General features: G+C 45.6%; 1 protein-coding gene across 4 annotated transcripts in view; it reads left to right on the top strand.

Annotated features, from left to right (window-relative positions):
• Hhat (hedgehog acyltransferase) overlaps positions 1-26,145 on the top strand; it is a 258,395-nt gene that overhangs the window by 95,880 nt on the left and 136,370 nt on the right. For all 4 annotated transcript variants that reach the window (XM_011238934.3, XM_017320220.2, XM_017320221.2 and 1 more), the window contains one exon: positions 13,849-13,884. In XM_011238934.3, the coding sequence (XP_011237236.1) occupies positions 13,849-13,884 (36 nt within the window). The remainder of the gene's footprint in view (positions 1-13,848; positions 13,885-26,145) is intronic.

Genomic DNA, 26,145 nt, shown 5'->3' with positions numbered 1-26,145 from the left:
ATACCAAAGATACAAGTTAAGAGTCCCAAGGAAGTGCAAAGTCACAAGAGTCACAAGGAATACCTGGTAATTGTTCTGGTTATCTCTCAAGACAGTTTCTAAGAGCCCCTAACAATAGCACATTCTTTGAATGAACACTCTTTGAACCCAGGAATCGGGTGGGTGGAGGAATGTCGCTATCTGTTTTATGATTAGCATACCTTGGAGCATTAAGTCACAGAGGTCACATTCCCAAGCCTGGGCCTAACGGCCTAGAATTTTGTTTTTACGTTATACTTTCAGCACATCAGAGGAGCGGGGTACAGCCAGGCAGATTCCTCAAATGTTGTCTGATAGTACTCTTAGCCATTCTGTTGGTGGAGAATAAAATATTTTTATGTTTATCAGGATGGTAGGTCTGATAGAGAGGTGGGCAAGGAATGTTTTTTTTTGGGGGGGGGGGCGCTAAAGATAGCCCAAAATAAATTATAGTTAAAATACTTGGATGAGCAGCCCGCTAAGCTCTCATAGTCACTGAAGTTCATCAGGCATCAGCCTGTGGAGACAGTCTTTCTAGCAGTACTGTAGCACCTGCCTCCCCTCAGGCCCTCTCCTCCCTGTTTTATTGTTTCTTGTCTGTCTGTCTTTGTTACAAAGGACTGAGTGGGGATGCTTGTCTGTTTTATTTACTGATGTGTGACAAGAGCCAAGTGAATGCCTCATGCCCAGGAGGGGTCAGTGGTTGCTTATTAAATGAATAATGAACGAAATGAGTTTGGGTAAACCAGTCAGAGACTTAGCAACAAAGCCAACTTGGAAGCCTGGAGGAATCTCCTTCTCAAGTACAGATTAAGGAAAAAATAAAAATGAAGCCTCCATACTCAAAGCTGAATGACAGGAACTGCACTTGCCTGAAAGGTTCTCAACAAGTTCAATTGGCTAAGAAATACCAGCCAATAGGATTTCTTCTCTCTGTTGATGATTCTGCCTGATTGACTAGCGGCCATTGTTACCTGTTTCTGGCACCACTTTATTTAAGTGTCATGTGAGTTATTGTTCTAAGATGTGCTGCTCTGCAAAGGTTTTGTTGTTGGTTGATGTTTCTTGCTGGCCCTGAGGAGCTACGCATGGGGAAACTGGTGGGGTTGGCTCTGGTAAAGGGATGGGAGTGGAAGAGAAAAATCAGAGCCGATACGAGAGTGAAGTTGGGCTTCTCGGAGGAGGAGGATGAGTCATTCTGACCCTGCCAGTTGGACTCTATCACAGTTGTCATCTCAAAATGAATTAGTTTATTCTGGAGCTATTTTGAATGACCATGGCCCGGAACACAGATTTAGGCTACCCCCAATTCGATGTTCCAATGCAAAAGTGGTATCATGAAGTTTTTATAGTTTTATAGGACAAAGAAAGCCATAAATCAAGGCAATTTAAAATACATTAGTGGGTATACCAGGTGGTTGCACTAAGACAGGGGGAAGTATTTTGTAGGCCCAAGATGCTATCTGATGACATTCTTAGCTCCTGGATTGGTGGAAGCTGGTGTTCTGCTAAGTTAATGGCTTCTAAGAGGTTTTTATTTATTATCACAAGATGTTAGTTCTAAGTTAATAGCTTCTAAGAGGTTATAACTTATTATCATGAGGTGTTAGTTCAGAGACAGAGAAGGCTGATCCAGAGGCTCAAACTAGCCCAAGAAAAAGTAATTAGCCTCTGAATCTACAAAATTCTAGTGTCTCTACAGAAGTGAAATTCCAGTGGATCCACCTATCTTGGCAGACACAGACTCCTTCCTGGAGGTTGTTTGTTTGTTTTATTCACAGTAAGACAAAGTCTGTATGACTGAATACACAATGGCTGAATAAATATGGATAAATGTTCTCCAGAGAGAGTACCAGCTCCAGTTGTAGCATCTTGCTTTCTCCTCCTTGGCTTGTGTTGATAATGACATCAACATTCGGTTTGCTTTTAGCCTTCCCCGCCTCCCCAAGAAGTTTGTCAGTTTCCCTTGACCAGGTTCTTCTGTATGTCCTTTCCTCTGTAGCAGTTGGCATTGAGTGTTGTCCTGGTAACACTGTTTGTGCTGCCTGTTCGGAGCCTGTAAAGCTGTGGCGATGGTCAGGCTTCCTGTGTCACCATCCATGAACCCAGAGGGTCACAGGAGGTCGTTGACTGCTCACCCTAGGTCACATTCTCAGTGGGCTCTAGTGCCCTTGTGAAGGCTTCAAGTTGTTATGAGGTCAGCTGAGTGGGCTTGTCACAGTGACCTGGTTCTTAGTGATGCTTATGTTAGTGGACCCTAGCAGCCATAGCAAACTAGGTTCAGCCACCCGTTCTTAATAGGCCAATTAAAGAGACAGGCAATAGTAAAAAGCAGAGAAAGGAGATTCATTCCATGTGGCCACACTGGGGGTGGGGGATGGGGAGAACAAATACAAAGTTCAGTGACGTCCTTGCCCAGTATGCTCATCTTGGGGGAGTCTTGATGGTGTACTGAGGGCAAAGGTGTGTATAACTCAGTAGTCTAGTCAAGATGTGGTCCCATCCATCGCTGGTCTACTATAACCTCAGCTCTAGTCTTTCCTGCTAGGTGGTCTGACAACTCCTGGGGCATTCTAGTTCATTCCAGTTCCTTGGAGATTATCCTCTCAATAGCCTGATGGTTGAAAGGAGGGAACCAAATGTCTCCTTGGACAATCTTCTCTCCTGGCAGGATGGTTGCATCTTCTCTAGGTCCTGAGGGAAGTTCAGCTTACTGCAAGCCCATTTTAGGAACAGATTAACCCCAAGGAGTTCATGGTGGATCTGAGATCTGACCACAAGGTCTGTGGGTCTTGAAACCAGACAAGACTTGGCATCTGAACCTTGTTCTTTAGTGGCTAACCAGGGCTAACCAGGGCTAACCAGGGCCAACCAGGGCTAACCAAGGCTCCATTCCATATGCTCACAGTGAAGTTTTTCATGTGACATATGGCCTGAATGGAGTGAGGACCCAGGGATACCCTAGAGCAGTGGTTCCTTCCTAATGCTGAGACCTTTTAATACAGTTCCTCATGTTGTGGTGACTCCAGCCATAAAATTACATAGTTGCTACTTTAGAACTGTTTTTGCTACTGTTATGAATTGTAAGTATCTGATGTGTGGGATATATAATATGTGACATTTGATCCCAAAGGGGTCTCAACTCACAGGCTGAGAACCACTGGCTTAGAAGACAGGAGAGAGAAAGACTTGTTAAATCTGGGATGAACTGGGACACTTACAAGCTTTAAAGAAAGAAAAGCTATTTCTGAGCATCTCAGGGGAAGCTTCAGGCCCCAGCAGCTGATCTGCTGGAAACGGTGAGCACAGCCCTGAATGAGAGGGGACAGGTCTGCTGAACCCTTTGGACACCCCCATTTGCAATCACCTTTCCCAGGCACGGCTCCTAGGAGAATTCCTGAGGGAGAGCTGTGCAGACCAGAAAGCTGAAACACAAAGCCAACCCAGGAATTTCAGTGTTCACAGAAGTGGCTTTCTGGCCAAATCAATCCCCCTAGGAACCTTCCTATGCTTAAAATCCCTGTGTGCCCTCAGGAAAAACTCCATAATGAGACTATTACTCACGAGTAATGGTCTCGAGGACAAGGAGTCAGGACACTCTGGCCTGCTGGTGGCATTGCACTGGAACCTTAAATTGAGGCCAGCGGCATTTAACCTGAGTGCCACATCTTAATTTCTGTCAAGTGTAAACTCAATGTGGGAAAAGACTCTGAAGAATTTCTACTACTAAGAAAGGGTTCCAGCACCAAGAATTTTACTTTTCAATTTAGAAAAACACTTAATATATGAAATTGAAGAAAACATGTTTCTTTCTTTTTAAAAAAAAATAATAGAAGACAAAAATAGCAAAAGGCACGGACAGGAACAAAGTTCTACGTAATAAACTGAAAGCAGCAAAGGTATGTTTAAGTGCCTTACCATGCAGCTGTGCCTTAAACCCTTCAAGGAGAAACACACACTCACACACACACACTCACTCACACACTCACTCACACACACACACACACTCACACACACTCACACACACAATCACACACACACTCACACAGACACACACTCACTCACACACTCACTCACACATACACTCACACACTCACACACACATACTCACACAGACACACACACTCACACACATACTCACACACACTCACTCACACATATACTCACACACACACTCACTCACACAGACACTCACACACACAATCACACACACACACAGACACACACACACTCACACACACACTCACTCACTCACACATATACTCACACACACACACTCACACACACAGACACACACACTCACACACATACTCACACACACTCACTCACACATATACTCACACACACACTCACTCACACAGACACTCACACACACAATCACACACACACACTCACACAGACACACACACACACTCACACACACACTCACTCACTCACAGATATACTCACACACACACACTCACACACAGACACACACACTCACACACATACTCACACACACTCACTCACACATATACTCACACATACACTCACTCACACAGACACTCACACAGACACACACACACACTCACACACACACTCACTCACTCACACATATACTCACACACACACACACACACACTCACTCACTCACACATATACTCACACACACACTCACACACACAGACACACACACACACTCACTCACACATATACTCACACACACACTCACTCACACAGACACACACACACACTCACACACACACTCACTCACTCACACATACATATACTCACACACACACTCACTCACACAGACACTCACACACACAATCACACACACACACTCACACAGACACACACACACACTCACACACACACTCACTCACTCACAGATATACTCACACACACACACTCACACACAGACACACACACTCACACACATACTCACACACACTCACTCACACATATACTCACACATACACTCACTCACACAGACACTCACACAGACACACACACACACTCACACACACACTCACTCACTCACACATATACTCACACACACACACTCACACACACACTCACTCACTCACACATATACTCACACACACACTCACACACACAGACACACACACACACTCACTCACACATATACTCACACACACACTCACTCACACAGACACACACACACACTCACACACACACTCACTCACTCACACATATACTCACACACACACACTCACACACACAGACACACACTCACACACATACTCACACACACTCACTCACACATATACTCACACACACACTCACTCACACAGACACTCACACAGACACACACACACACACTCACACACACACTCACTCACTCACATATACTCACACACACACACTCACACACACACTCACTCACTCACACATATACTCACACACACACACTCACTCACTCACACATATACTCACACACACACACACACACTCACTCACTCACACATATACTCACACACACACTCACACAGACACTCACACACACAATCACACACACACACTCACACATACAGACACACACACACACTCACACACACACTCACTCACTCACACATATACTCACACACACACACTCACACACACAGACACACACACACACACACCTTGACTAAGGAGGAGGACAATGATTATGAATCATTAAGTACTATATAGGCTTCAGACTGAATAGCAGCATTTCCTATGTATCAAATTCTGGGGGGGGGGTGTGCTCCTGGTATTTACAATTTATATAAATTACACTCTGTGTGTGTGTGTGTGTCTGTTTTAAGAAGACCTGGTAAGTGTAGAGTCTATAGAGTATGCTAAAGATCTAGGGTAGGGAAAAGTCGATGTAATTTTGAGCCTCAATACAGCTTTGGAGAGAGAAGTCCTTCCTCTTTGAATCCTCTGTCTTTGCTGATAAGGTCTTCAACTGCTTGACTGAGGTATGCCTCACAATGCTGTTTAATCCAAAGTCCATTGCTCTGAATACTAGTCACGGTTTTAAAATACCTTTGCCACAATCTCCAAGCTGGTGCTTCACCCAGATAACCAAATCCATAGCCTAGCCAAGTCCAATCAATAAAATAGATCTGGAATATGGGAGAAAGGTCTGAGCTAGAAGGTTAAGTGGATGGTTGGTTGCCTACAGAAAACAACTTCAGCCTTGAGTCTCCCAAGGAGCCTGTTGCTGCAGCCATAATTCTATTAAAATCCATGAGAAGTTTCTGATGTGCTGTCCACATTTAACTTCTCTGTAGCTTGTCACACTGGTTCGAATGGTTTCCTTCCTATTCCCCACTCCATTCTGGTTACATCATCTAAGAATGTTTGTCATCACTGGTCATTCTTTAAGACAGACACTTGGAATTCAGTGTGACCCCTCCCCCTCCCCCCTCCCTGTATGTGGTGAGTGAGCGCCAGATACTTGTCAAGTCAGGCAAGGAACCAAAGGAACAACACTGCACTCTTGAACTCACTGAAGGCCTAACCTCCTCTAGCTTTTAGTCCGCGTGCATAGAGCTAGCTCTGTAGCCAGGGACAATAACTTCAGTTGCTCCTCTGAGTGAAGTGGGGAGCCATTATAGGGTTTCAGTGGAGGAATGAAGGGTCAAGGGATGGTTCTAACTTCTTCATTGAAAGTGGCCTTTCAGCCAGGCGTGGTGGCGCATGCCTTTAATCCCAGCACTCGGGAGGCAGAGGCAGGCAGATTTCTGAGTTCGAGGCCATCCTGGTCTACAAAGTGAGTTCCAGGACAGCCAGGACTATACAGAGAAACCCTGTCTCAAAAAACAAAACAGAAAGAAAGAAAGAAAGAAAGAAAGAAAGAAAGAAAGAAAGAAAGAAAGTGGCCTTTCCAGGATCAGAAAGAGTTTTGAAGTCCAGGTGCTGAGGAATCAGAAGTCTGAGTTTAGTTTTTAGGTAGACCTTATACTTTTTGGTGAGTTGGATGTGAGGGTTTGGGACTCAGAGATGGGTCCAGGTTTCTGGGTGGCTGAAGGCTGTAGCTGCTGTGACCTGGGATGGGGGAGGCCACAGGGAAGCAAACCCAAGGGGGGATGAGGAGTTGCATTTGAGATGTGTAAATGTGCAGCAGCTCTTGCACACCAGAGAAAGTGTGCACACGAGCAGGTCGGCAAAGGCCCCAGAGGCAGGAAAGTGTCTCTGGGGAAGCCTAGGCCCATGGGCAGCAGTGGTGAGACCACCAAAGGTGTGTGTGTGGGAGACTGGGGGCTCTGCTTCCTGAGCCAAGCAAGAATCAGCAAGTCATGCTGGGAGTGGGGGGACAGCAAGGAGGACTGGTGTACTGGTGATTAAATGAAAATCGGTGTTTGGGAACAGATTACAATATAGAAATGTTGTAAGTAAAAATGACATAAAGACACATTATTAATTAATGCATTAACATTTCTTAATTGTTTCAGTTCACTGTATTAGCTGTTTGTTCCTATATAATAAATTTATTGCACACAATAGATATACATTGAAGATTACATGATAGATTGCATCTGGGACAATGTAGATGTTGCTTAAAGGTGTCGGGAGTTAGGAGGCCTGAATGCTGCTGGCTCGAGTGCTGTCTGGGGTACTGGTCTGGTCTGGGGTACTGGTCTGAGTGCTGACTGAATACTGTCGATGAGTGCTGGTGTGAATGCTGGCTGGCTCTCACTTCAAATCTGTGGCCATTTCTTACACAGGGGTGTGAGGCTGGGTCCAAGTAGAAAATACAACACAAGTGCTTGTACTTGCTGTTACCATGTGGCTTGGGAATGTAGCCTCAATGATGAATAAGCTTATGGGAATTTTTACCTGTGGATAAACGGTATCATTAAACTTTTATATTTTTTGAATAGGGATTATTATATTCATAAAGGGGTGCCCTACTTCAAGGAATCTTGTATAATAATTACAACATGATTGTTAATATAATTTGATATCTCCTGCTGTGCAAAACCAATCTGTCTTCCCTGATAATCCTTTTTTTTTAGAGTAAGTGACTGAAAAAGAACAAATTACCTTTCAAGTCCTAATGGATCCTAAGCAGAAAGTCTCAGCTCACACAGTTAAAGGGGCAGCAGCAAACTCAGGGCCAAGGCAAAGCGCAGGCCACTGGCTTTCAACTTAGGGCCATGGGACTTTTAGAATGGTCATTTCTATCATCCGTGGGTGCCCCTGACCAGCCGGAATGGAACTCCGTTTACGTACTGGCCCAGCAGCCATGAATCCTCTGGCTTGCTGGTGTTGAAGTCAGTTGAGGGCATTGTTCTCCAGCTGCCTGGCACAGTGATGGCTGGAGAAGCTGCTGTTCTCAGCAGGCTTCTGGGACCACCGAGGCCCCAGATTTCAAGGAAGAGCCCCCAGAATGTTGGGTTTGCTGCACTGGCTGCCATTAAACCGTCAGCACCCATAATCAGTGCCATACACCCAGTCCCAGGCTGTAGTACGTGCTAAGTAAGTGTTTGTTAAGGGAGAAATTAAGTTCTTTACTCCCAGGAATACATTTATACAAGAAGAGCAAAATTTATGGAGCAAGGTGCTTAAAATACTGATTTTTCTGATCCTATTGACTGCAGTAAAACTGAGTTTTCCTCATGACAAGTGCAGTTGAGAATGTTAAGACTAGTCACAGTATATGTGTGTGAGCATCTCTTCTCTGAAATACTTGGGACTGGAAGGGTTTCAGATTTGAGAGGTTTGGGCTACCAAGATGGCTCAGTGGGTAAAGGTGCTTGCTGCAAAGCCGGATGACATGAGTTCAGTCCCTGGACCCCATATGATGGAAAGAGAGAACTGACTGCCAAAAGTTGTCCTCTGTTCTCCACACACATGCTGGGGCATGCACACTCTGCTGTAAACACGCAGACAGACAAACACACACAGACACAGACAGACAGACAGACAGAGAGATGGAGAGACAGAGGCAGCCAGACAGAGACAGACAGAGACAGACAGAGACAGACAGAGACAGACAGAGACAGACAGAGACAGACAGAGACAGACAGAGAGACAGACAGAGAGACAGACAGAGAGACAGAGAGAGAGACAGAGAGAGAGACAGAGACAGACAGAGACAGACAGACAGACAGAGACAGACAGAGACAGACAGAGACAGACAGAGACAGACAGAGACAGACAGAGACAGACAGAGACAGACAGACACACAGACAGAGACAGACAGACACACAGACAGAGACAGACAGACACACAGACAGAGACAGACAGACACAGGGATAGAGATAGACAGGCAGGTAGACAGACAGACGCAGAGGCAGAGCGAGGCAGAGACAGAGGCAGAGGGAGGCAGACAGAGGCAGAGGCAGACAGAGGCAGAGGCAGGCAGAGGCAGAGGCAGGCAGACAGAGGCAGAGGCAGAGGCAGGCAGACAGAGGCAGAGGCAGAGGCAGAGGCAGAGGCAGGCAGACAGAGGCAGAGGCAGGCAGACAGAGGCAGAGGCAGGCAGACAGAGGCAGAGGCAGGCAGACAGAGGCAGAGGCAGGCAGGCAGAGGCAGAGGCAGGCAGGCAGAGGCAGGCAGGCAGACAGAGGCAGGCAGGCAGACAGACAGACAGATAGGAAGAGACAGAGACAGAGAAACAGAGCAGTTAGAGAGACAGCCAGAGACAGAGACAGCCAGAGACAGAGGCAGACAGAGGCAGACAGACAGAGAGAGGCAGGCAGACAGAGAGAGGCAGGCAGACAGAGAGAGAGAGAGAGGCAGGCAGACAGACAGAGGCACAGGCACAGAGGCAGACAGACAGAGACAGAGGCACAGGCACAGAGGCAGACAGACAGACAGAGGCAGAGGCACAAGCACAGGTAGAGACGGAAGCAGGCAGAGACACAGGCAGACGGACAGTCGCAGACAGACAGACACAGACACAGAGAGACGGACAGATGCAGACACACAGAGACAGAGACACACAGAGACAGACAGGCACACAGACACAGACTGACAGACACAGACCCACAGACCCACAGACACACACAGACAGACAGACAGACACACACACAGACAGACAGACACACTCACAGACAGACAGACACACTCACAGACAGACAGACACACAGAGACAGACAGACACACAGAGACAGACAGACACACAGAGACAGACAGACACACAGAGACAGACAGACACACAGACAGACAGACACACAGAGACAGACAGAAACACAGAGACAGACACACACACAGGCATACACACACACAGGCATACACACACACAGGCATACACACACACAGGCATACACACACACAGGCATACACAGACACAGACACACACAGACACACAGACCCACACAGACACACACAGACACAAAAATTTTAAAAAGATTTGAGGGGTTTTGGAGGAGAGGAGGAATTTTAGAATAGTTGAATAGGTTTTGTTGATTGAGTATCCCTTAATCCATCAGTGGAATTGAGTGTAAAAACTCTTAAGTGTTCCACATTCTAAAATGTTTAGAATGTGCTGAAAAGATGCTTTGATTCCTCTCATCATCCACCCAATCTTTCCTTGATAACCAATGTGGTCTCTTTAATTGATGCATTGAAGCATACCACTCTCTCATCTTCCCAGAGCATGAAATACAAACAAGCATGTTCTTGAAAGCCCTCTACTGCTTCTCATTGGTGTTCAGCTAAAACCCAAGCTCGCTGGTACCCCTGGTCCCTTAAGATCTGGTGCCCACTCCTCTCTACCTCTCTGTGTCCCATTTTCCCTCACCACCAAGCTCCAGCCATGCTGACCACCCCAGTGTCTCCTTGGAGACACTCCTAACTGGAACTTCTCCCTTTGGGTCCCTTCATGTCTGTCCCTTTCTGACCAGGCAGAAAACCGTTCCCTCCACAGAAAGGCCACAGCTGTAGGGACACACTATGTGAATACCTTGTTTGTATTTTGTCCTCAGTAGATTTTTACTGACACACTTAATTACCTCTTACAGCCACAATATGAAATTTGGGAACCTTGTTGTGCCACAGTGCACGGCACATAGAAGGCATGAATCCAGTGTTGATTGATCCAATAAATATCAACACAGAGACACACCTCAGTAGAAAGAGGCAGTGTGTGAGGTTGTGTGAGTGGCCCACCAGAACTGGTCAGGGCAGGTATTCCCTGTGTTCCTGTCCTTCTCTTGTTCACTGCCGAGCTTTCCATTGCTTGTCCAGGCACTGCTGCTGCCCCAGGCCGTCCCCAGCAGCTTGCCTGCTGCCCTGCTTGTGCCCTGGAGTCAGTATGCCCTCTGTCTGAGCTGCATTGTAAGGTGCCTTAGGCCTGTGTGTAGAGCATGCTTCTCCTACTGAGTTCTCTGGGAATGGAGCCGTGAAAACTGAGGACTTGTGTGCACCAGGTGCAGTGATAAGCCACAGCTCTCTATTCTATTACTTAATTCCTCTCACTGCCCAATGAATAAGGTCTTTCCACCCTCACCCTGGGAGCTGCATCCCAGCAGGTTACCTGGCTTTCCAGACCCTGCCAGATGCAGGCCCCCAGGGTCTGCTGGCACCTGCAGAGTGTGTGTGCTTAGAGGAACCGAGGATGCCTGGAGCGGGGCAGCTGTGTTGAGAGAAGCCAAAGTCAGGTGGAGCTCGGGAGGGACTGGTTTATGAAATGAACAGTCCTTTCCTGTTGGTAACAATGGGAAGCAGTGTCTGTGCCTTTGGGGGTGCCTGGGGCACCTGTGGGACATGTGCTCAGAGAAACTAAGGCAGTCTAGAGCAGGACAGCTGTGTTGGGAGAGGTGAAAGTCAGGGTCAGGTGGGAATGAGGGAGGGTGGTCTATTTTATAAACATATTTTAGCTGTTAACATTAAAAAGCAGCGAGTGAGAGCTGGTATCTTCAGGGGCCTGCTTGGTAAGAGATTGAAGATCTTGTGTTCAGGCTCAGTCTGCCGCCCAGCTGTGGTTCCTCCTGGCCATGGCTCAGTGTGGATCACTTAGCCTCTCTGAACTCTAGTTCCTTTAGCTATAAACTGTGCCTGTCTCAGCACAGTTGAGCAATGAACGTAGTACTGCTGTTGTGGTTTAAGAGTGAAAAGCCCCACCCTAGGCTCCCAAGTTTGAAGAGTTGATCAATCTCCAGATGGTGGCGCTGTTTGGAGGGTTGTAGAATCTTTAGGTTGTAGAACCTTTAGGAGGCTCCAGAGATGCTGTCTATACATCCTCCGGGTAGTAAAACTGGGGCTTTGCTCTGCAGGTGTTTTAAACTTACTCTCATTACTTGTGGCGTGGATATTTAAATTTTAAAAAGCATTTAAAACTTTATGTGGATGACAAGTGTCTTCCCTGAACATGTGTCTTTATATCACATGTATGCCTGATGCCTGTGGAGGCCAGAAGAGGGCGTCAGATTCCCTGGAACTGAAGTTACAGACTGTTGTGAGCCACTTTGTGGGTTCTGGAATTTGGACCCTGGTGATCTGTAAAAACAGTCAGTACTCATGACTACTGAGCCATCCTTCCAGCCCTCCGTGTTGTGGAAAGTTGCTTATGTGAGATTCACCTTTAGTATAACTGTAGGAAGGACCCAGTGTCGATTTCAAACCAAATGAAGGGAGTCAGCTCCCCTTCAGGCAGGTCTGCCCTCCAGCCACTTCCAGTCTTTGATTTTGTGACAAGGTCATTCTCAGGAACCACAGGCCAAGTTACAAAAGCAAAAACGAAGCCCCTAAGATGTCTTAAGTAAGATTACTCATCGCCGCTGTTCTTAGTCACATGTGGACTGTGCACACATCTTACAAGTGAGTGGAGATTATATTTATTGTATCTCCGTCTTCCTGAATTTTTGTAATTGTTCTTGGGAATGATGGGTGCTGTCTAGAGTTCCTTTCTTCTCACTTACCCGATTCCACAGTCTATAAACACGAAAGAACCTTGTGGGAGGAAGATATCCCACAAGAAATCCTATTACAGTATCAGTAATCACTAGCTGTTTGTCAGGTGGCCCAAGGTGCCAGGATTGCTGGTCGCATGGTTGGGCAGAGACAGTGCATGATCTAGAAACAGACCCTAAGCAGTCATATTCCTTGCTGGAGGTATCTGGTATCCATTGCCTGGAGGCATAGAAAATCACTTTTCAGGTAGACTGACAGTCTGGGAGGCATCAGACATCCTATAGGGCCACCTTGGACAGCACGGACATTCCAACATCTTCACAGCAGACTGACTGAAGGACAAGGCATTGGCTAATCCAGTGTTTCAGAGTCAAGAAGCCTGACCAAAAAAAGCGGAGTCAGCAAAGTTCATATGGACTCAGCTGCCTAGTGGTATGGGAAAGGCTTTGTCCAGAGCTTACAGAGGGGACTTGTGTGAGGCTGTAGCAGGGGGAGGGATCCTTCTCAGTATCTGCTCAGAGTAGACAAATTGTGGAAGACAGGGTGCTTCAAGTGGAAACTGGCAGGAACCACAACAGGGTGGGGCTCAGAAGACAGCTAACTCACCCTTCCTCTCTTCATTGTGTAGCTCTGGGCTTTCAAACAAATTTAATTTGGTTTGGATAGATAAACACTGGGGGCAACTGTTATCAAGGGTCACTCACCACATGGCCTTTATCTCTAGAAATGCTTAGGTTTGCAGGCACCTGTGTGCCCAGAGACTGATTTTTGCATTAAAACCACTTGACCTAAGAAAACTTTCTGGGATTGGTTCCCAGAACTTCTGAATAGGATGTAGGAGGTGTGGCCTAAGCCTCTACTGCTGCTGCTGCCTCAGGGCTACACCTCAATTCCACAGGGGTAGCTGAGTGTTTAAAGTGCTTGTAATGTAAACTATGAAGTTCACCATTGCTGCAACTGTTTTATTCATAGGCTTGTCTTGTCTCTTTTAAACAGGTATTTTGATGTTGGACTACACAATTTCTTAATCAGGTAAGCCAGTGCCTTTTGATCTTATCTTTGACTAAAGAGCTAAACTGTTATGGAAGGATGCAAACAGAAAACCATAGAGAATGATGGCGGTTGAGTTACTTGCCAGGAAAACATTGCTAACACTATGTGTGTGTCCACCCAATCCCACATGAATAATGACTCAGATCTGTTTATATCAGGAGCGATAGATAAACGTTGTCCTAGTTTGCTTTATGCTGCTGTGATAAAACACCATCCAAAAGCAAAGGAAAGGATTTTTTTAAGTTTGCAGTTCCACCATCAAAGGAAGAGAAGCAGGAACCTGGAGGCAGGAACTGAAGCAGAGAGTACAGAGGAACACGTCTTACTGGCTTGGTCATTTCTTATATAGCCCAGGCTGACCTGTCAAGGGATGGTACTGCCCATAGTAGGCTAAGCACCCCTACCTATAGCCATCAGCAATCAAGAAGATGCTCTACAGATGTGCTCATGGGATCTGATGAATCTTCTCAAGGGTGACAACCAAAATTATCCACCACATTTACCAAGTTCTTACTTCCGAGGATGAAGCCACTGGAAAGACAAATAGCAAGTGGGAAAATCGAGCTTTACTGGCTCAGTAGTCCATTTGATCAGTTCTCTCCCATTGAGTTTAATCTTTTAAAACTGAATCTATCACTTGTTTTATAGTCATGGAAATATGACCTAATGCATTCCTGAGATTCTAGACAGGAGTTTGTAACCCAGTTTACTGGTAAGTTTTACCAGCATTGTATTATGCAACACACTAATTTCACATAGCTATGAAGTTAAACAAATTAAACAGAAGTTAATAGACCAGAATATTGACAGTGCTTATAAAATGGTTATGATTTTGAAAATCAGCTTTGTGAGGCTAAAGCAGTGGCTCAGTGGTTTAGGGTACTTGCTGCTCTTGCAGAGGTCCTGGGTTTGATTCCCAGTCCCCCCCCCCCTCCCCCCCCCCCCCCCCCCCCCCCCCCCGGTAGCACACAACCATCTGTAACTCTAATTCCAGAAGATCTAGTGCCCTCTTCTGGCCTCTCTGGGCACCAGGCACAAACATTGTTTACATAATACAGGCATGCAGGCAAAATATACATACAAAATAAAAAAGAAAACTTTCCTATGTTTTCTAAATTTTTCATAGTGATCATCATTTTTTTAAATAATATTAAAAAATAATTGAGATGCCTGTCAAAAACTTAGGAGGGAATAATAGTCGCTGAGGAGTCACTGTAAACGAAAGGCTGTGAGGGAAGCAACTATCACTGGCTGGTTTTTCTTTCTGTAAACATCAGCTCATGTTTATGGATTTGTTAAATTCTAGTCATTGTGGCTTCTGTGCATGTCATGTGATGGTTCAGCTTGTCCCAAGGCATGACCCTCCCCCACTTTTAAGATACTGAAGGAAAATGTCATCTATGCAGAACCTCGGCTCCAAGCTGCACTGGCAATGTCCCAACGGGGGTCAAGCCTTCCTTGCCTTCTTCTCAAAAGCCTCCTCAGAGGCTGCACCTTGGAATGTCTTGGTTTTCTTCGAGATGGTAAACACAGACGATAGTGTATGAACTTTTTGATACAGCAAGGGTCAGAAAAACATAGCAGGAAAGATAAGAAACCATAGACGCAGCAGAGATGGTACAAGAATTCCACATGCAAGCAGATCAGAAAAGGCTGCCTGGGAAGATGCCCAAGAACAGCAGCCTCCTGCCTCCCGTGCTGGGCGTGGAACCCAGGGACTTGGAAGAGCAGCCCCTCACCTCCTATGCTGAGGGTGGACACCAGGGTCTTGGAACAGCAGCCTCTCACCTCCCAGGCTGGGCGTGGACACCAGGGTCTTGGAACAGCAGCCCCTCACCTCCCATGCTGAGTGTGGACACCAGGGACTTGGAACAGCAGCCCCTCACCTCCCATGCTGGGCGTGGACACCAGGGTCTTGGAACAGCAGCCCCTCACCTCCCATGCTGGGCGTGGAACCTAGGGTCTTGGAACTGCAGCTCCTCACCTCCCACCCTGGGTGTGGACACCAGGAACTTGCTAGGTAACACCCACTACTGATCCATACCTGCAGCCTACTGTGGACTTGAGGTTTTGGTACTTTGTAGTTCCATGAAACTGTTTCCACAAGGTCTATGGTAAACACAAGTTGGTCCTGAATTTCCCTGGTAACTTTCTTCAGGGGAGAAGGGGTCAAGCCCTAATCATTTACTAATATGCAAGTTGAGAAACTTGTGTGGAATGAACCTTCACCAAGAATTTATGGAGGGAGTGAACGAATGAATGAAATGAGAGAAGGTCCTTTAGGCTGGGAGACTGCTTCTGCAGTCAGTTAGCTTGGCATTCGCCTCCTTCAAGCATGTGTCTGGATGCTGTCCTTTAAAACAAACAAACCCAACTTTGTCAGCTTGTGGATTGACTGAGTCATTGTCTGCCTTGAGGTCTCACTCTCATGTCCTTATCCGGACTCCAGACATGTGGGCAGTGGAGGAGACACAGGCGTGGGTCTGTTGTAGCTAGTGCTGGATCCATGGTTCAAGGCCTTGTAGAATGGTTGTAGCTAGTTATTCTGGTTAGTGTGTGAAACAAACGGAGCTTGGGGAGGGATGTTTCCCTCTGTCCTGTGAATCCTGGAGGGTTATGTCCCCTTTACTCAAAGGCAGCAGAGCAAATAATTCAGATTGCATATGGTTGGGGGGGGGGGTGAGTGACATCTCTACTTGCCAGCACCCCGGTTTCTGTGAGCATCTGTTTTCATCCTCCACCCCATACTGGCATCACCCAGCAAAGGACTTAAAGACCCCAGAGTCTATTCTTGTCTCCCCCTCCCAGCTCAGGTCCCCCTCCCAGCTCAGGAGTGTCAGGGCTGGGGAGACAGATTTAACTGGTTGCTTGGAGCAGAGTGGTCCTCTGTCTCCTGAGTTCTGGGACCAGATGGGCTGGTGCTGGCTTCCCACCTTTCTTGTTGTAAGCTTGGGAGGTCAAGCACAAGAGACCAAGTATGTTTAAAGTTGGACGCAGTGGTAAGAACCAGTTCAGTGGCTTGCTAAAGCCAGGCTGCACTCAGAACAGCAGTGATGCCTTTTCTTTTCTTTTTTGTTTTTTTGTTTTTGTTTTTTGAGACAGGGTTTCTCTGTGTAGCCCTGGCTGTCCTGGAACTCACTCTGTAGACCAGGCTGGTCTCGAACTCAGAAATCCACCTGCCTCTGCCTCCCAAATGCTTGGATTAAAGGCATGTGCCACCATGCCTGGCACAGTGATGCTTTTTAAGTTCTGCTCTTGAGGAGGAAAGAAAAAGCAGCTGGTGTAGAGGGTGGGCTAAGTGGATTCTGCTGTTTACCCAGCAGAAGATCTAAATCACTATTTAGATGCTGAGAAAGCTGTGGTATCATAGAGCAGTGGTCAGTGGCCCTGTTGCATGAGTAGTGGTCGGTGACCCTGGGGCACAGTAGAGAGGAGTGCCATTTTCCTGTACGTTTATGGACGTAAGAGAAAGAGGGAGGGAAGGAGGGAGGGAAAGAGGGAGAGAAGGAGGGAGGGAGGGAAGGAGAGGGGAGAGAGAGAGAGAGAGGAAGAGAGAGAGAGAGAGAGAGAGAGGGAGGGAGAGAGAGAGAGAGAGATATCTTATACTTGAGGAGTCTTTTCAAGGGGAATTATATTCCCACTTGTAAAGGAAGATGTGTAAAAGGGGTTGGCACCATTTCGGTTTCTTTTTGTTCCAAGAACTATTTATTGGCTCCAGCAAGCCCCTCAAGTGTTCTCTGGCTTGTCAGGCTGGTGCTGCTTGCCTGAGATTATTCAGCTGTAGCTTTGACGTGGATGGTGGTAATGTTGTCTTCTCTGGAATGATATAGGCCTCCCCAGAGAACATTCTGTGATCTCAAAGCTGAAGAACGAGCTTCCTTGTTGGTGCTAGTGTGGCACCGGGCTCAGGCGGGAATGGACAGTCACATGGGAAGTGTGAGCATTTTCCTCTGGGTGTTTTATGATGACTGCGGGATAGCAATGAGCTCCATCCTCTTTTATCTTACACAAACCAGAGGAGAGGCTTTTGGGAGTCAGAACAGCCACTCGACAGAGATCTTCAGAAGACACTGGTTGGAATTCTTCATGTGTCACTACAAAAGAAAAAGGGAAAATGATCAATTTGGCAGGAAAAGATTATAGAATATAATGTCTTTGTCTCATTATGGACAATAGACTGTCATGTTTAAATTTAGCTTAGTCTAGCTTTGGCAAGAAAGTAAAAAAGATTTGTATTTAAAAAAATTTTTAGTTTCACTTTTTTCTGATTTTTTTTGTTTACATGCTTATAAATTTAAAACCATTAAAAACTGTACTTTTCTATTTTTAATACTGTATAAATTTAACATCTTAATCTATTTCAAATGTGTATTTCAAATGGCTATATATATATGTATTTTTTTTTTTTTTTGGTTTTTCGGTTTTTCGGATTTTTGAGACAGGGTTTCTCTGTGTAGCTCTGGCTGTCCTGGAACTCTCTTTGTAGACCAGGCTGGCCTCAAACTCAGAAATCCTCCTGCCTCTGCCTCCCAAGTGCTGGGATTAAAGGCGTGCGCCACCACCACCCAGCTTCAAATGGCTATCTTCTTTTCCTTGATAGCAAAATAGTTTTTACTATAATTTCCACATTTATTTGAAATGACAGTTTAGCATATTCAAGCTATTATTTTGGTCATGAAGAGGATATCTTGACATCTTGTTAGGATTCATAAGGGTACAAAGTGTGAATTCTACCTTGAGTGTTACTGAGATGAATGGGTGAAGGCTATGAGCCTCCAGGGCCACTCTAAAGCTTTTGAGAAAGTTTGTGGAGTTGATATAACTCTTAGAAAATTAATTCCTGTAGTGATTTTTCTTGTCAAGTTGCCACAACCTAGAATCACTTGACAACCTCCATTGAGGAACTCTCTAGATCAGGTAGGCTTGTGGGCATGTCTAGAGGGGATTGACTTAATTGTTAATTGATGTAGGAAGATCCAGCTCATTGTGGGCGGCAGCATCCCTTAGGCAAGGGTTTCTGAATTACATGAGACAGGAGACAGCTAGATGAGTGATCAAGCAGGGGTGGTTTTACTCTCTCTCTGTTCTTGGCTCAGAGAATGCTCTGTCTAACTGTTTGAGCTCCTGCTTTGACTTCTCAGTGAAAAATTCTGACCTGGAATTATAAGTCAAATAAGCCCCATCCTGATAAAGTCAGGATGTTTTATCACAGTAACTAACAAAACTAGAAAGATTTATCTCATACATGGACAGATTCCACTTATAGCATAGCGTTTAATATAGCACATATTCGATCCTGTACAAGTGAAAGCACTTATACGAAAACACACCTCACCTTTCCAAATCATGATTTGTTCTAATGGAGGGAAGGTAGACCAGATGGCTGTTCACTTCTCATTCTATCTTTTCTGCTCTAGCCTTTTCATTGTGTATGTAATATCTCAGATTGTTGAAAGGATGGGGACTGTCATTAGCGTGTTAGATAAGCAATGTAACAACCCTGCCTTTGGATCTCCCTTGCTGACACCTTATGCCTGACTGGTTCATGCCTCTGTTCCTCAGCTTAAGAGTTGGGTTCAAAAAACAAAACAAAACAAAAACTGGGGCTTGAACTTTGAGTCTCAGTGATGTGTGTGGTTTGCTGTGTCATGAAAGCCACAAAGTGGCTCCATAGACATGGGTCTTGTTACTTTGCCCAGGCTGACCTTGAGACCCTGGTTCAAGTATCCTCTTACCTCAGTCTCCTGAGTAGCCAGGACTACAGGTATATATCATTGCACCTTCCACCCCTTTTAAGGTAGATAGTATCAGTTACAATGTGAACTACTGCAGGCCATTTTAGTGTTTATGGTGTTGATGAAGATGTCTGCTCACCATCATTGCAAGTTTGTCTTCGATTGTGTGATAGCCAAAGTCTCTGGAAGAGTCTCCCTTGAATAGTTAAGAAGTCAGGTGGTCAAGTGAAGGATTCATTCAAGGAAAAGGACTCCCCAAGAAGAAGGAAGAGAGCCATCAGGGAGCTGTGCTTTGCCCATATTCAGAGGTCCCTTGAGACTCCTTTGGGTTACCAGCTGGAAACTGAGAGGAAGGTTTAATGGAAAGGTGGAGGTTCATTCCTGGGGTAAGGCCCAGGTGGTCATGGGAGGAAAATTGTCTGTATTAAGTCCAACAGCTTAGAAACAGCAAAGCACATGTGAATTTTGAGTCCACTGAGAAAGCCCTTGCATACATGTTTCTAAACACACATGGAGGTGAAAGCCATTGCATATGTTTCTAAACACACACAGAATGAAAGCCATTGAATATGTATTTCTAAACACACATGGAGATGACAGTTCCAACAGAAACACTTGCTTAGTTACTGAAGATTCCATTTCCTTTTTACTTTGCAAATGTAACACCTTTTTTAGTGTTAAGTAAATGTTTTTTTAATGATGGTATAAATCATGATCTTATTAAAACAGTGTTCCTAGCTGAGCCTGGTATCTGTGTCTTTGGAGTCTTGTGGATCAGGCAAAGGGGACAGGTGCAAACACTATGCATTTTATAAAAGGGACTCAGCATCTCCTGATTGTGGCATTTTGAGGAGTGGTCCTCATCTCACTGCATCTCACTCATCTCAGTCCTGCATCTCACTGAGGATACTCAAGATGATGTATGCAAACCACTTAACACTGTGCTCCGGAGCAGTGGGACTTGACAAAGGCTCACTTTGTCTTTAACTGCATGAGAGTCACTGGGTGTAAGTGTCTCTATCCTGTCCCCCTCCAGTCTGTCCTAGATGCTCTTTCCTCCCTGCAACCTTTTTCCAGGGACCTGCATGCACTGATTATGAAACTTTCTGACTCCAGGATCCTCCTGCCTAGAGCTCTGCTCCTGAAGCCATGCTGGGCTGGGTAGAGTCCCATGGGGGTCAGTGTAAATACCTAGGTATTAAAGGCCAGCTTTGACCCTACAGGGTAAACTGAGGTAGGTAGTGAGGTATGGCATTGGCAATTGGGGTCAGTGTTGAAAACAGGTGATGGGGAGTCAGCACTCAGAAGAGTTTACCAGGGTATGTCTAGATAGCAGCCAGTGGGGGTGCACACATGCACACATGCATGCATGTACATGTAGAGTGATTGAAGTAAAAGCAGATTCCAACATTTTATTTTTTAACCCTTTTTATACCTCTTAGGACAAAGTTTTATTACCTCATAGCCACAAGTTACACATTTTTAAGACACAATCACCACAAAAACATATTCTTTAAAAACAGATTAAAGTCATTACATGAGGAAATTACAGTAGGACTATTGAGCATGTATTTCAGTTTTGAAACTTATATCTAACCAAACAATTCTTACCTATCTTTCTCTCCACAAGCTTATTGTAATCCCAAAGAAATAATTCTGTTGTCATACATTAACAAAGCTTAAGTAGGCCAAGTCTACAGTAGCAGGTTTCTCCCTATGCTGGCTGAGGACCATCTCTACTTACTAAGGAACAGGTCACCTGTCTTATGTTTTATTTTGACGTCTTGATCAGCTAGACTGGCTAATCATGTGCTTTCTGTTCTTATACTCATAATACATGTCTTTATTCTTTATTTATTACCTTTCTATCCCATGGTGCACACAGAAAACCTGTTACCACATTTCTAGATCACCAGACCAAGGAACTCAGGCCCAGCCCAGAATGAATGCTTTCCTTGATTGTTAACTTGTCCTAAGCCTATTTTTCTTGCTACTACAATTACCTGTTTGTAATGCATATAAGTGTGCCTGTTATATTCTTTCCTTCTTACTCTTAGTTTTGCCAGTCTGTGAGGAAGGGGCACATTCTATTCTTGATTCTAACTTTAAGCTATCAAATACCCTAACTTCCTAAAATTATTAAAATAAAGATAACTTTCTAAAATTACTTAAATCAGGGATTCCATAAAGTCATTAATTCATCGAAACAGAATCATCTCAAGAACTTTCATCTTCATGTTGATCTATAGGAACTTTGCCCAATTGGTCAACCAGGAAGTAATCACACCAAGCTATAGGCAGTGAGTGTCTCCCAGTGTCCATTCACATTCAAGCCAAATAAATGAGTATGGCAATCACAAACATGAGAAGGCACATCAACAGCAATCCTGGGGTGAACTCTCTGGGGTCACTCCTTTTCAGAGAGCACTCATCTTAGTTGAACAAGATGGTGGGCTGTCTCCAGGGAGCTCACTTGTCCACTGTAGTGCTTCCTGCACAGTGCCCACCACCTGAGTGACTTTTGTGCTCAGAAATATGTAGAATCCATGCTTTTAAATTGTGTGTGTGTGTGTGTGTGTGTGTACATGTACACATGTCACATATCCTCCTAGATAGTGAGTGAGGTCTAACTTACTTGTATATTCCCCAGTCCCCAAAGTGCTTTTGAGCAAAGTGTTGCTAGAGGGTTTTTTAAAAAAAATTGTTTTCACCTTTATGACTACTATATTTAGATTTGTTAATTAGAAAATGTGGATTAAAAGTAACATAAATGGAAAGGAACTTTTTATACTCTGAGTGTTGACATCCACAGTTCCAGCCTCCATATGCAATTCTACATGTAGCCATTGCTGAAGATGTGTATCTGTTGATAAATTAAAAATAATGCCAGGTATATTAATGGAAGGACCCAAAATATAGGGTCCTTTTTAAATGCAAAAGTGAGGGAAGCTTTTAGCAAATGGGACTGTAAGATCTCTGGTTCCTAAACAATGCAGATGGCTTGTTTCCTGGGTGTTCATTTGTGGAGTGTTGTCTTAGCACCTTTTGAATTGCCTTCCTATGTCTGAGGCTCTTTCTGCCTTTTGAGGGTCATAATGTAAGGCAGAAGCCAGACACATTCTGCTTTTCTGCACACCACAGGTCTTAGAGCTCCAGTCTTGAGATTTAGATTCTGAGCTGTCACGTGTGGATGGAGGTGGGACCCAGTTTGCAGCCCAGGAATGGTTGGAGTGACATCCACTTTAAGAGATAGAGGTGTTGGTCTGGAGCCCAGTTTTGGTCCTAAATGGGCACCATTGAGTGCTGGTGGGGAAATTTGGGAACAGTTCCTGGCTGCGTTGCCTCCTGGCTGTCTGTGAGGTGCTTTTGGAGTTTGCACAGGCTACTGGGGTTTCCTTAACGAGTGCCTTTTGTGGTTTAACTGGAATACACTTCTATTATTTATATAAAAAATAGATAACTAAGGTAGTTATGTGATGTTCATGGCAGACACTCTGCTCAGCAGGGGGAGCACGTGATCTTCCATGAGGCTTTGCCCATCAGCTGCATCGATTCCACACACCAGAATTAAACCAAATTGCAGCTATTTTTTGCATCAGCACAAGAAACTTCCTGTGAGATGGGAAGGGCATGAGGTCGTGCACAGAAGCCCAGGGCTCGGGGCCGCCTGACATCTCTCTGCTGCAGTGATTTTTGCTTAAGTCACTTCTGCTGGGGACTGAATTTTCTTATTTGTGAAATGAGAGAATTCTTCCAGATAAACTCTAAGGTCCCTTCTGATCTCTGGTGAGTGGTTCTGGTGTGTCTAATATTAGCTCCTGTCCAGATCTGTGCCAGCCGAAACTCTGGCTGTTAATCCCATGTGGCTATTTAAATTCAAGTTGATTATAATTCAGTGAAGTTACCACAGTATTGTGATAGAATATGGAGTAGATACTTGGTCTCTTCTGCTGCTTCCTCGCACAGAGCTCTTAAAACCTTTGTAGATACCCACACCAGGAGGATCTTTGCTCTGAGGTTTTCCTTTGAGCTCAGTCCCTACGCGGATTGGCCAAGACCTTTGAAACCCCCTGAGCACCAGGAGTAGGACTCAGCTTCCAAATCCCTTAGAATTTCCAAGTAACAGAAGTGTCTCGTTCTAATGAGGCAAAGTCTAATAGACTCACAGCTAGCCTCGGGATGGGGGACCTGTTGCCAGGGGAACCAGCCATGAGTGTAGACGGTTTGATCTTGTCACCCCCAAGCCAGGCAGGAGGAAAACTGAGGATTTAGTTGTTCATGGCCGCTGTGACACTTTCCATAAAAGACCAAAGGAAAAGGCTTTTCATGTTGAAGACGATATGACCTAGCAGTGTGAGGGGGCACCTGGAAGGTTGAGTATTCAGAAAAGGCTAGCAGTTCCCAGCCCCTCCTCCCATGATTTGTCTAAGAAGCCCTTCCCACTATCCACATAGTGAACCTGTAAACATATTTAAGGACCCCCCCCCCAACTCCCTACTTCTGTGAAACATCTTGGAAAGTGAACTGAGACTCCCACGGGTATTTTGGGATTATCCGTGTGTAGCTGGTTACTCAGAATCAATAATAAAACAGCCAATGGCTTGTGTGCAGTCTCTGAGACTGCAGAGGTGTGGGGGCTACTCTGTAGGATTGAACCCAGAACCTGAGCTGTTTGCTCCCTCCATGTGGCTAGTTTCAGAATTACTCAGTCGTAGAGAGTCAATTGCCCAGTGTTGGGGGCAGATCTGTTTCATAGCTGCTCACAGAAGGATGCTGAGTTGGCGGTTCCTCTCTTGATAGGACAAACTCAGCAGCTCAGTTGCAAAAGCCGCATTTTAAGTGCTCGGTATCCATAGAAGCTACTGCTCATCCTGTTGGACAGTAGATAAGAAGCATGCTCTCAGGGTCGGGTGACAAAGTGGGGCCTCTGCTTCCCCCAGAGAGATGCCGAGCCTCTCCTTGTCTCCCTGCCATTCAGATTGTGAACAGCCACTTGAGAGTCACCTGGCTTGCCTCACACAGACATCTTCCTAAATACACGAACCCTGTTCTTACGCCTCTCAACAACTATAGCTCAAGGACACACACCAAAGCTGGAATGTGGGATTATTCTAGAATTTTCTTTCTATTTTATATAGTTTCTTTTCTTGTTGCTGCAGCCAAGCCCTTGACAAAAGCAACATAAGAAACAAAGCGTATCTTGGCTGCTCACAGTCTGAGGAGGTACAGTCTACCCTGGCAGGGGGAGTCTCAGCTGCAGGAGCTCCAGGCAGCTGTCACAGGTCCATACACTGCATCTGCAGTCAGGAAGTGAAGAGAGATGGCAGCTGGTGCTCAGCTCCCTTTCTCCTTACTCAGCCCAAGACCCCCAGTCTGTGGCATGGTGCTGCCCACAGTGAGGAGGTTACTGCCACCTCAGTAAACCTAATCTATTAGTCACGCCCCAAAGTTTGTCTCCTGAGGTGATTCTACCGCCCATCAAAGTGACAGCCAGTGTTAACCCTCACAGAGTCCTGACCTATCTTATCTGTCATGACTCCCACTAAATGTTACTGTATCTGCCCCCTTTTCTTCATCCTGTTGGTAACACCTGACAGGGCCTCTTTACTCTCTTACTGGCCCTCCAGTGTGAATCTCGCTCACCTGTAATTCCTTTGTTCCAGGGCGTTCCTTCAGTCCCTGCTAGGAGTGTTGACTCAAATACAATTTAAAAGCAGACACAAAGGTGGTCTAATTAGCACCTTGCCTTCACATCATATTGGCAGCTGCCCTATGCAGGTATAACTAGTACCTCTCCCCCCAGCTATCTCAGATGGGGCCTCTGTTCTATAACAAACAGTCCTCGTGTCTGGTTCCTTATTGCTTCTGGTTCCCACTTTGTCAGGTGCACGTAAAGGCCTGACTGTCTGTGTCACAGGACACCTGACTAAGGGATGGAGCTGGGGTTGGGGCAGGCCTTTGGGGAAGGTTCACAAGGTCTTTCGGGGTGATTGGTGTAAGTATATTTAAACCCCACGGTGGGAAGAGCACTATACATTCAACCTCATCAAAGAGATATCTTCTATCCAGAAGAGTTTTTGAGGTCCATGAGAGTGTCCCAGGGGCCTGACTTTGACCCAGGAATGAAGAGACATAAAGCTTTTGATGTAGCAGGCATGGGGGTTTAGGGGTCTGCAATGGGAGTCCAGGTGCTCATGGGAGCTTTGCCCAGAATTGGGTCTGCCAAAGCCATCTGGCAGAATAATTATCTCACAGCCCAGCTGCTGCTCATCCAGATGTTGTGTGAGCTCATGCTCTTTACCCCACCCTCCCCCTTTCTGCTTATGTTGTCCAGAGTCGATGCTGTTGCCTTTAACTAAAAGCTCCTGATTAATGCGTGACCGTAAGCATGCACACCAGGTAGCAGAGTACTTTACTCTGCTCTCCTAATAGCTCAGTGTTGAAGGGGCACATGGTCTCTCTTATACTGTAAGACAGACAAACTTGGGAAAACTCCAGCTATGTA

The sequence above is a fragment of the Mus musculus genome, chromosome 1 (genome assembly GCF_000001635.26).
Source record: "Mus musculus strain C57BL/6J chromosome 1, GRCm38.p6 C57BL/6J".
NCBI classification, from domain to species: domain Eukaryota; kingdom Metazoa; phylum Chordata; class Mammalia; order Rodentia; family Muridae; genus Mus; species Mus musculus.
This window is presented reverse-complemented; position numbering and strand designations above follow the sequence as displayed.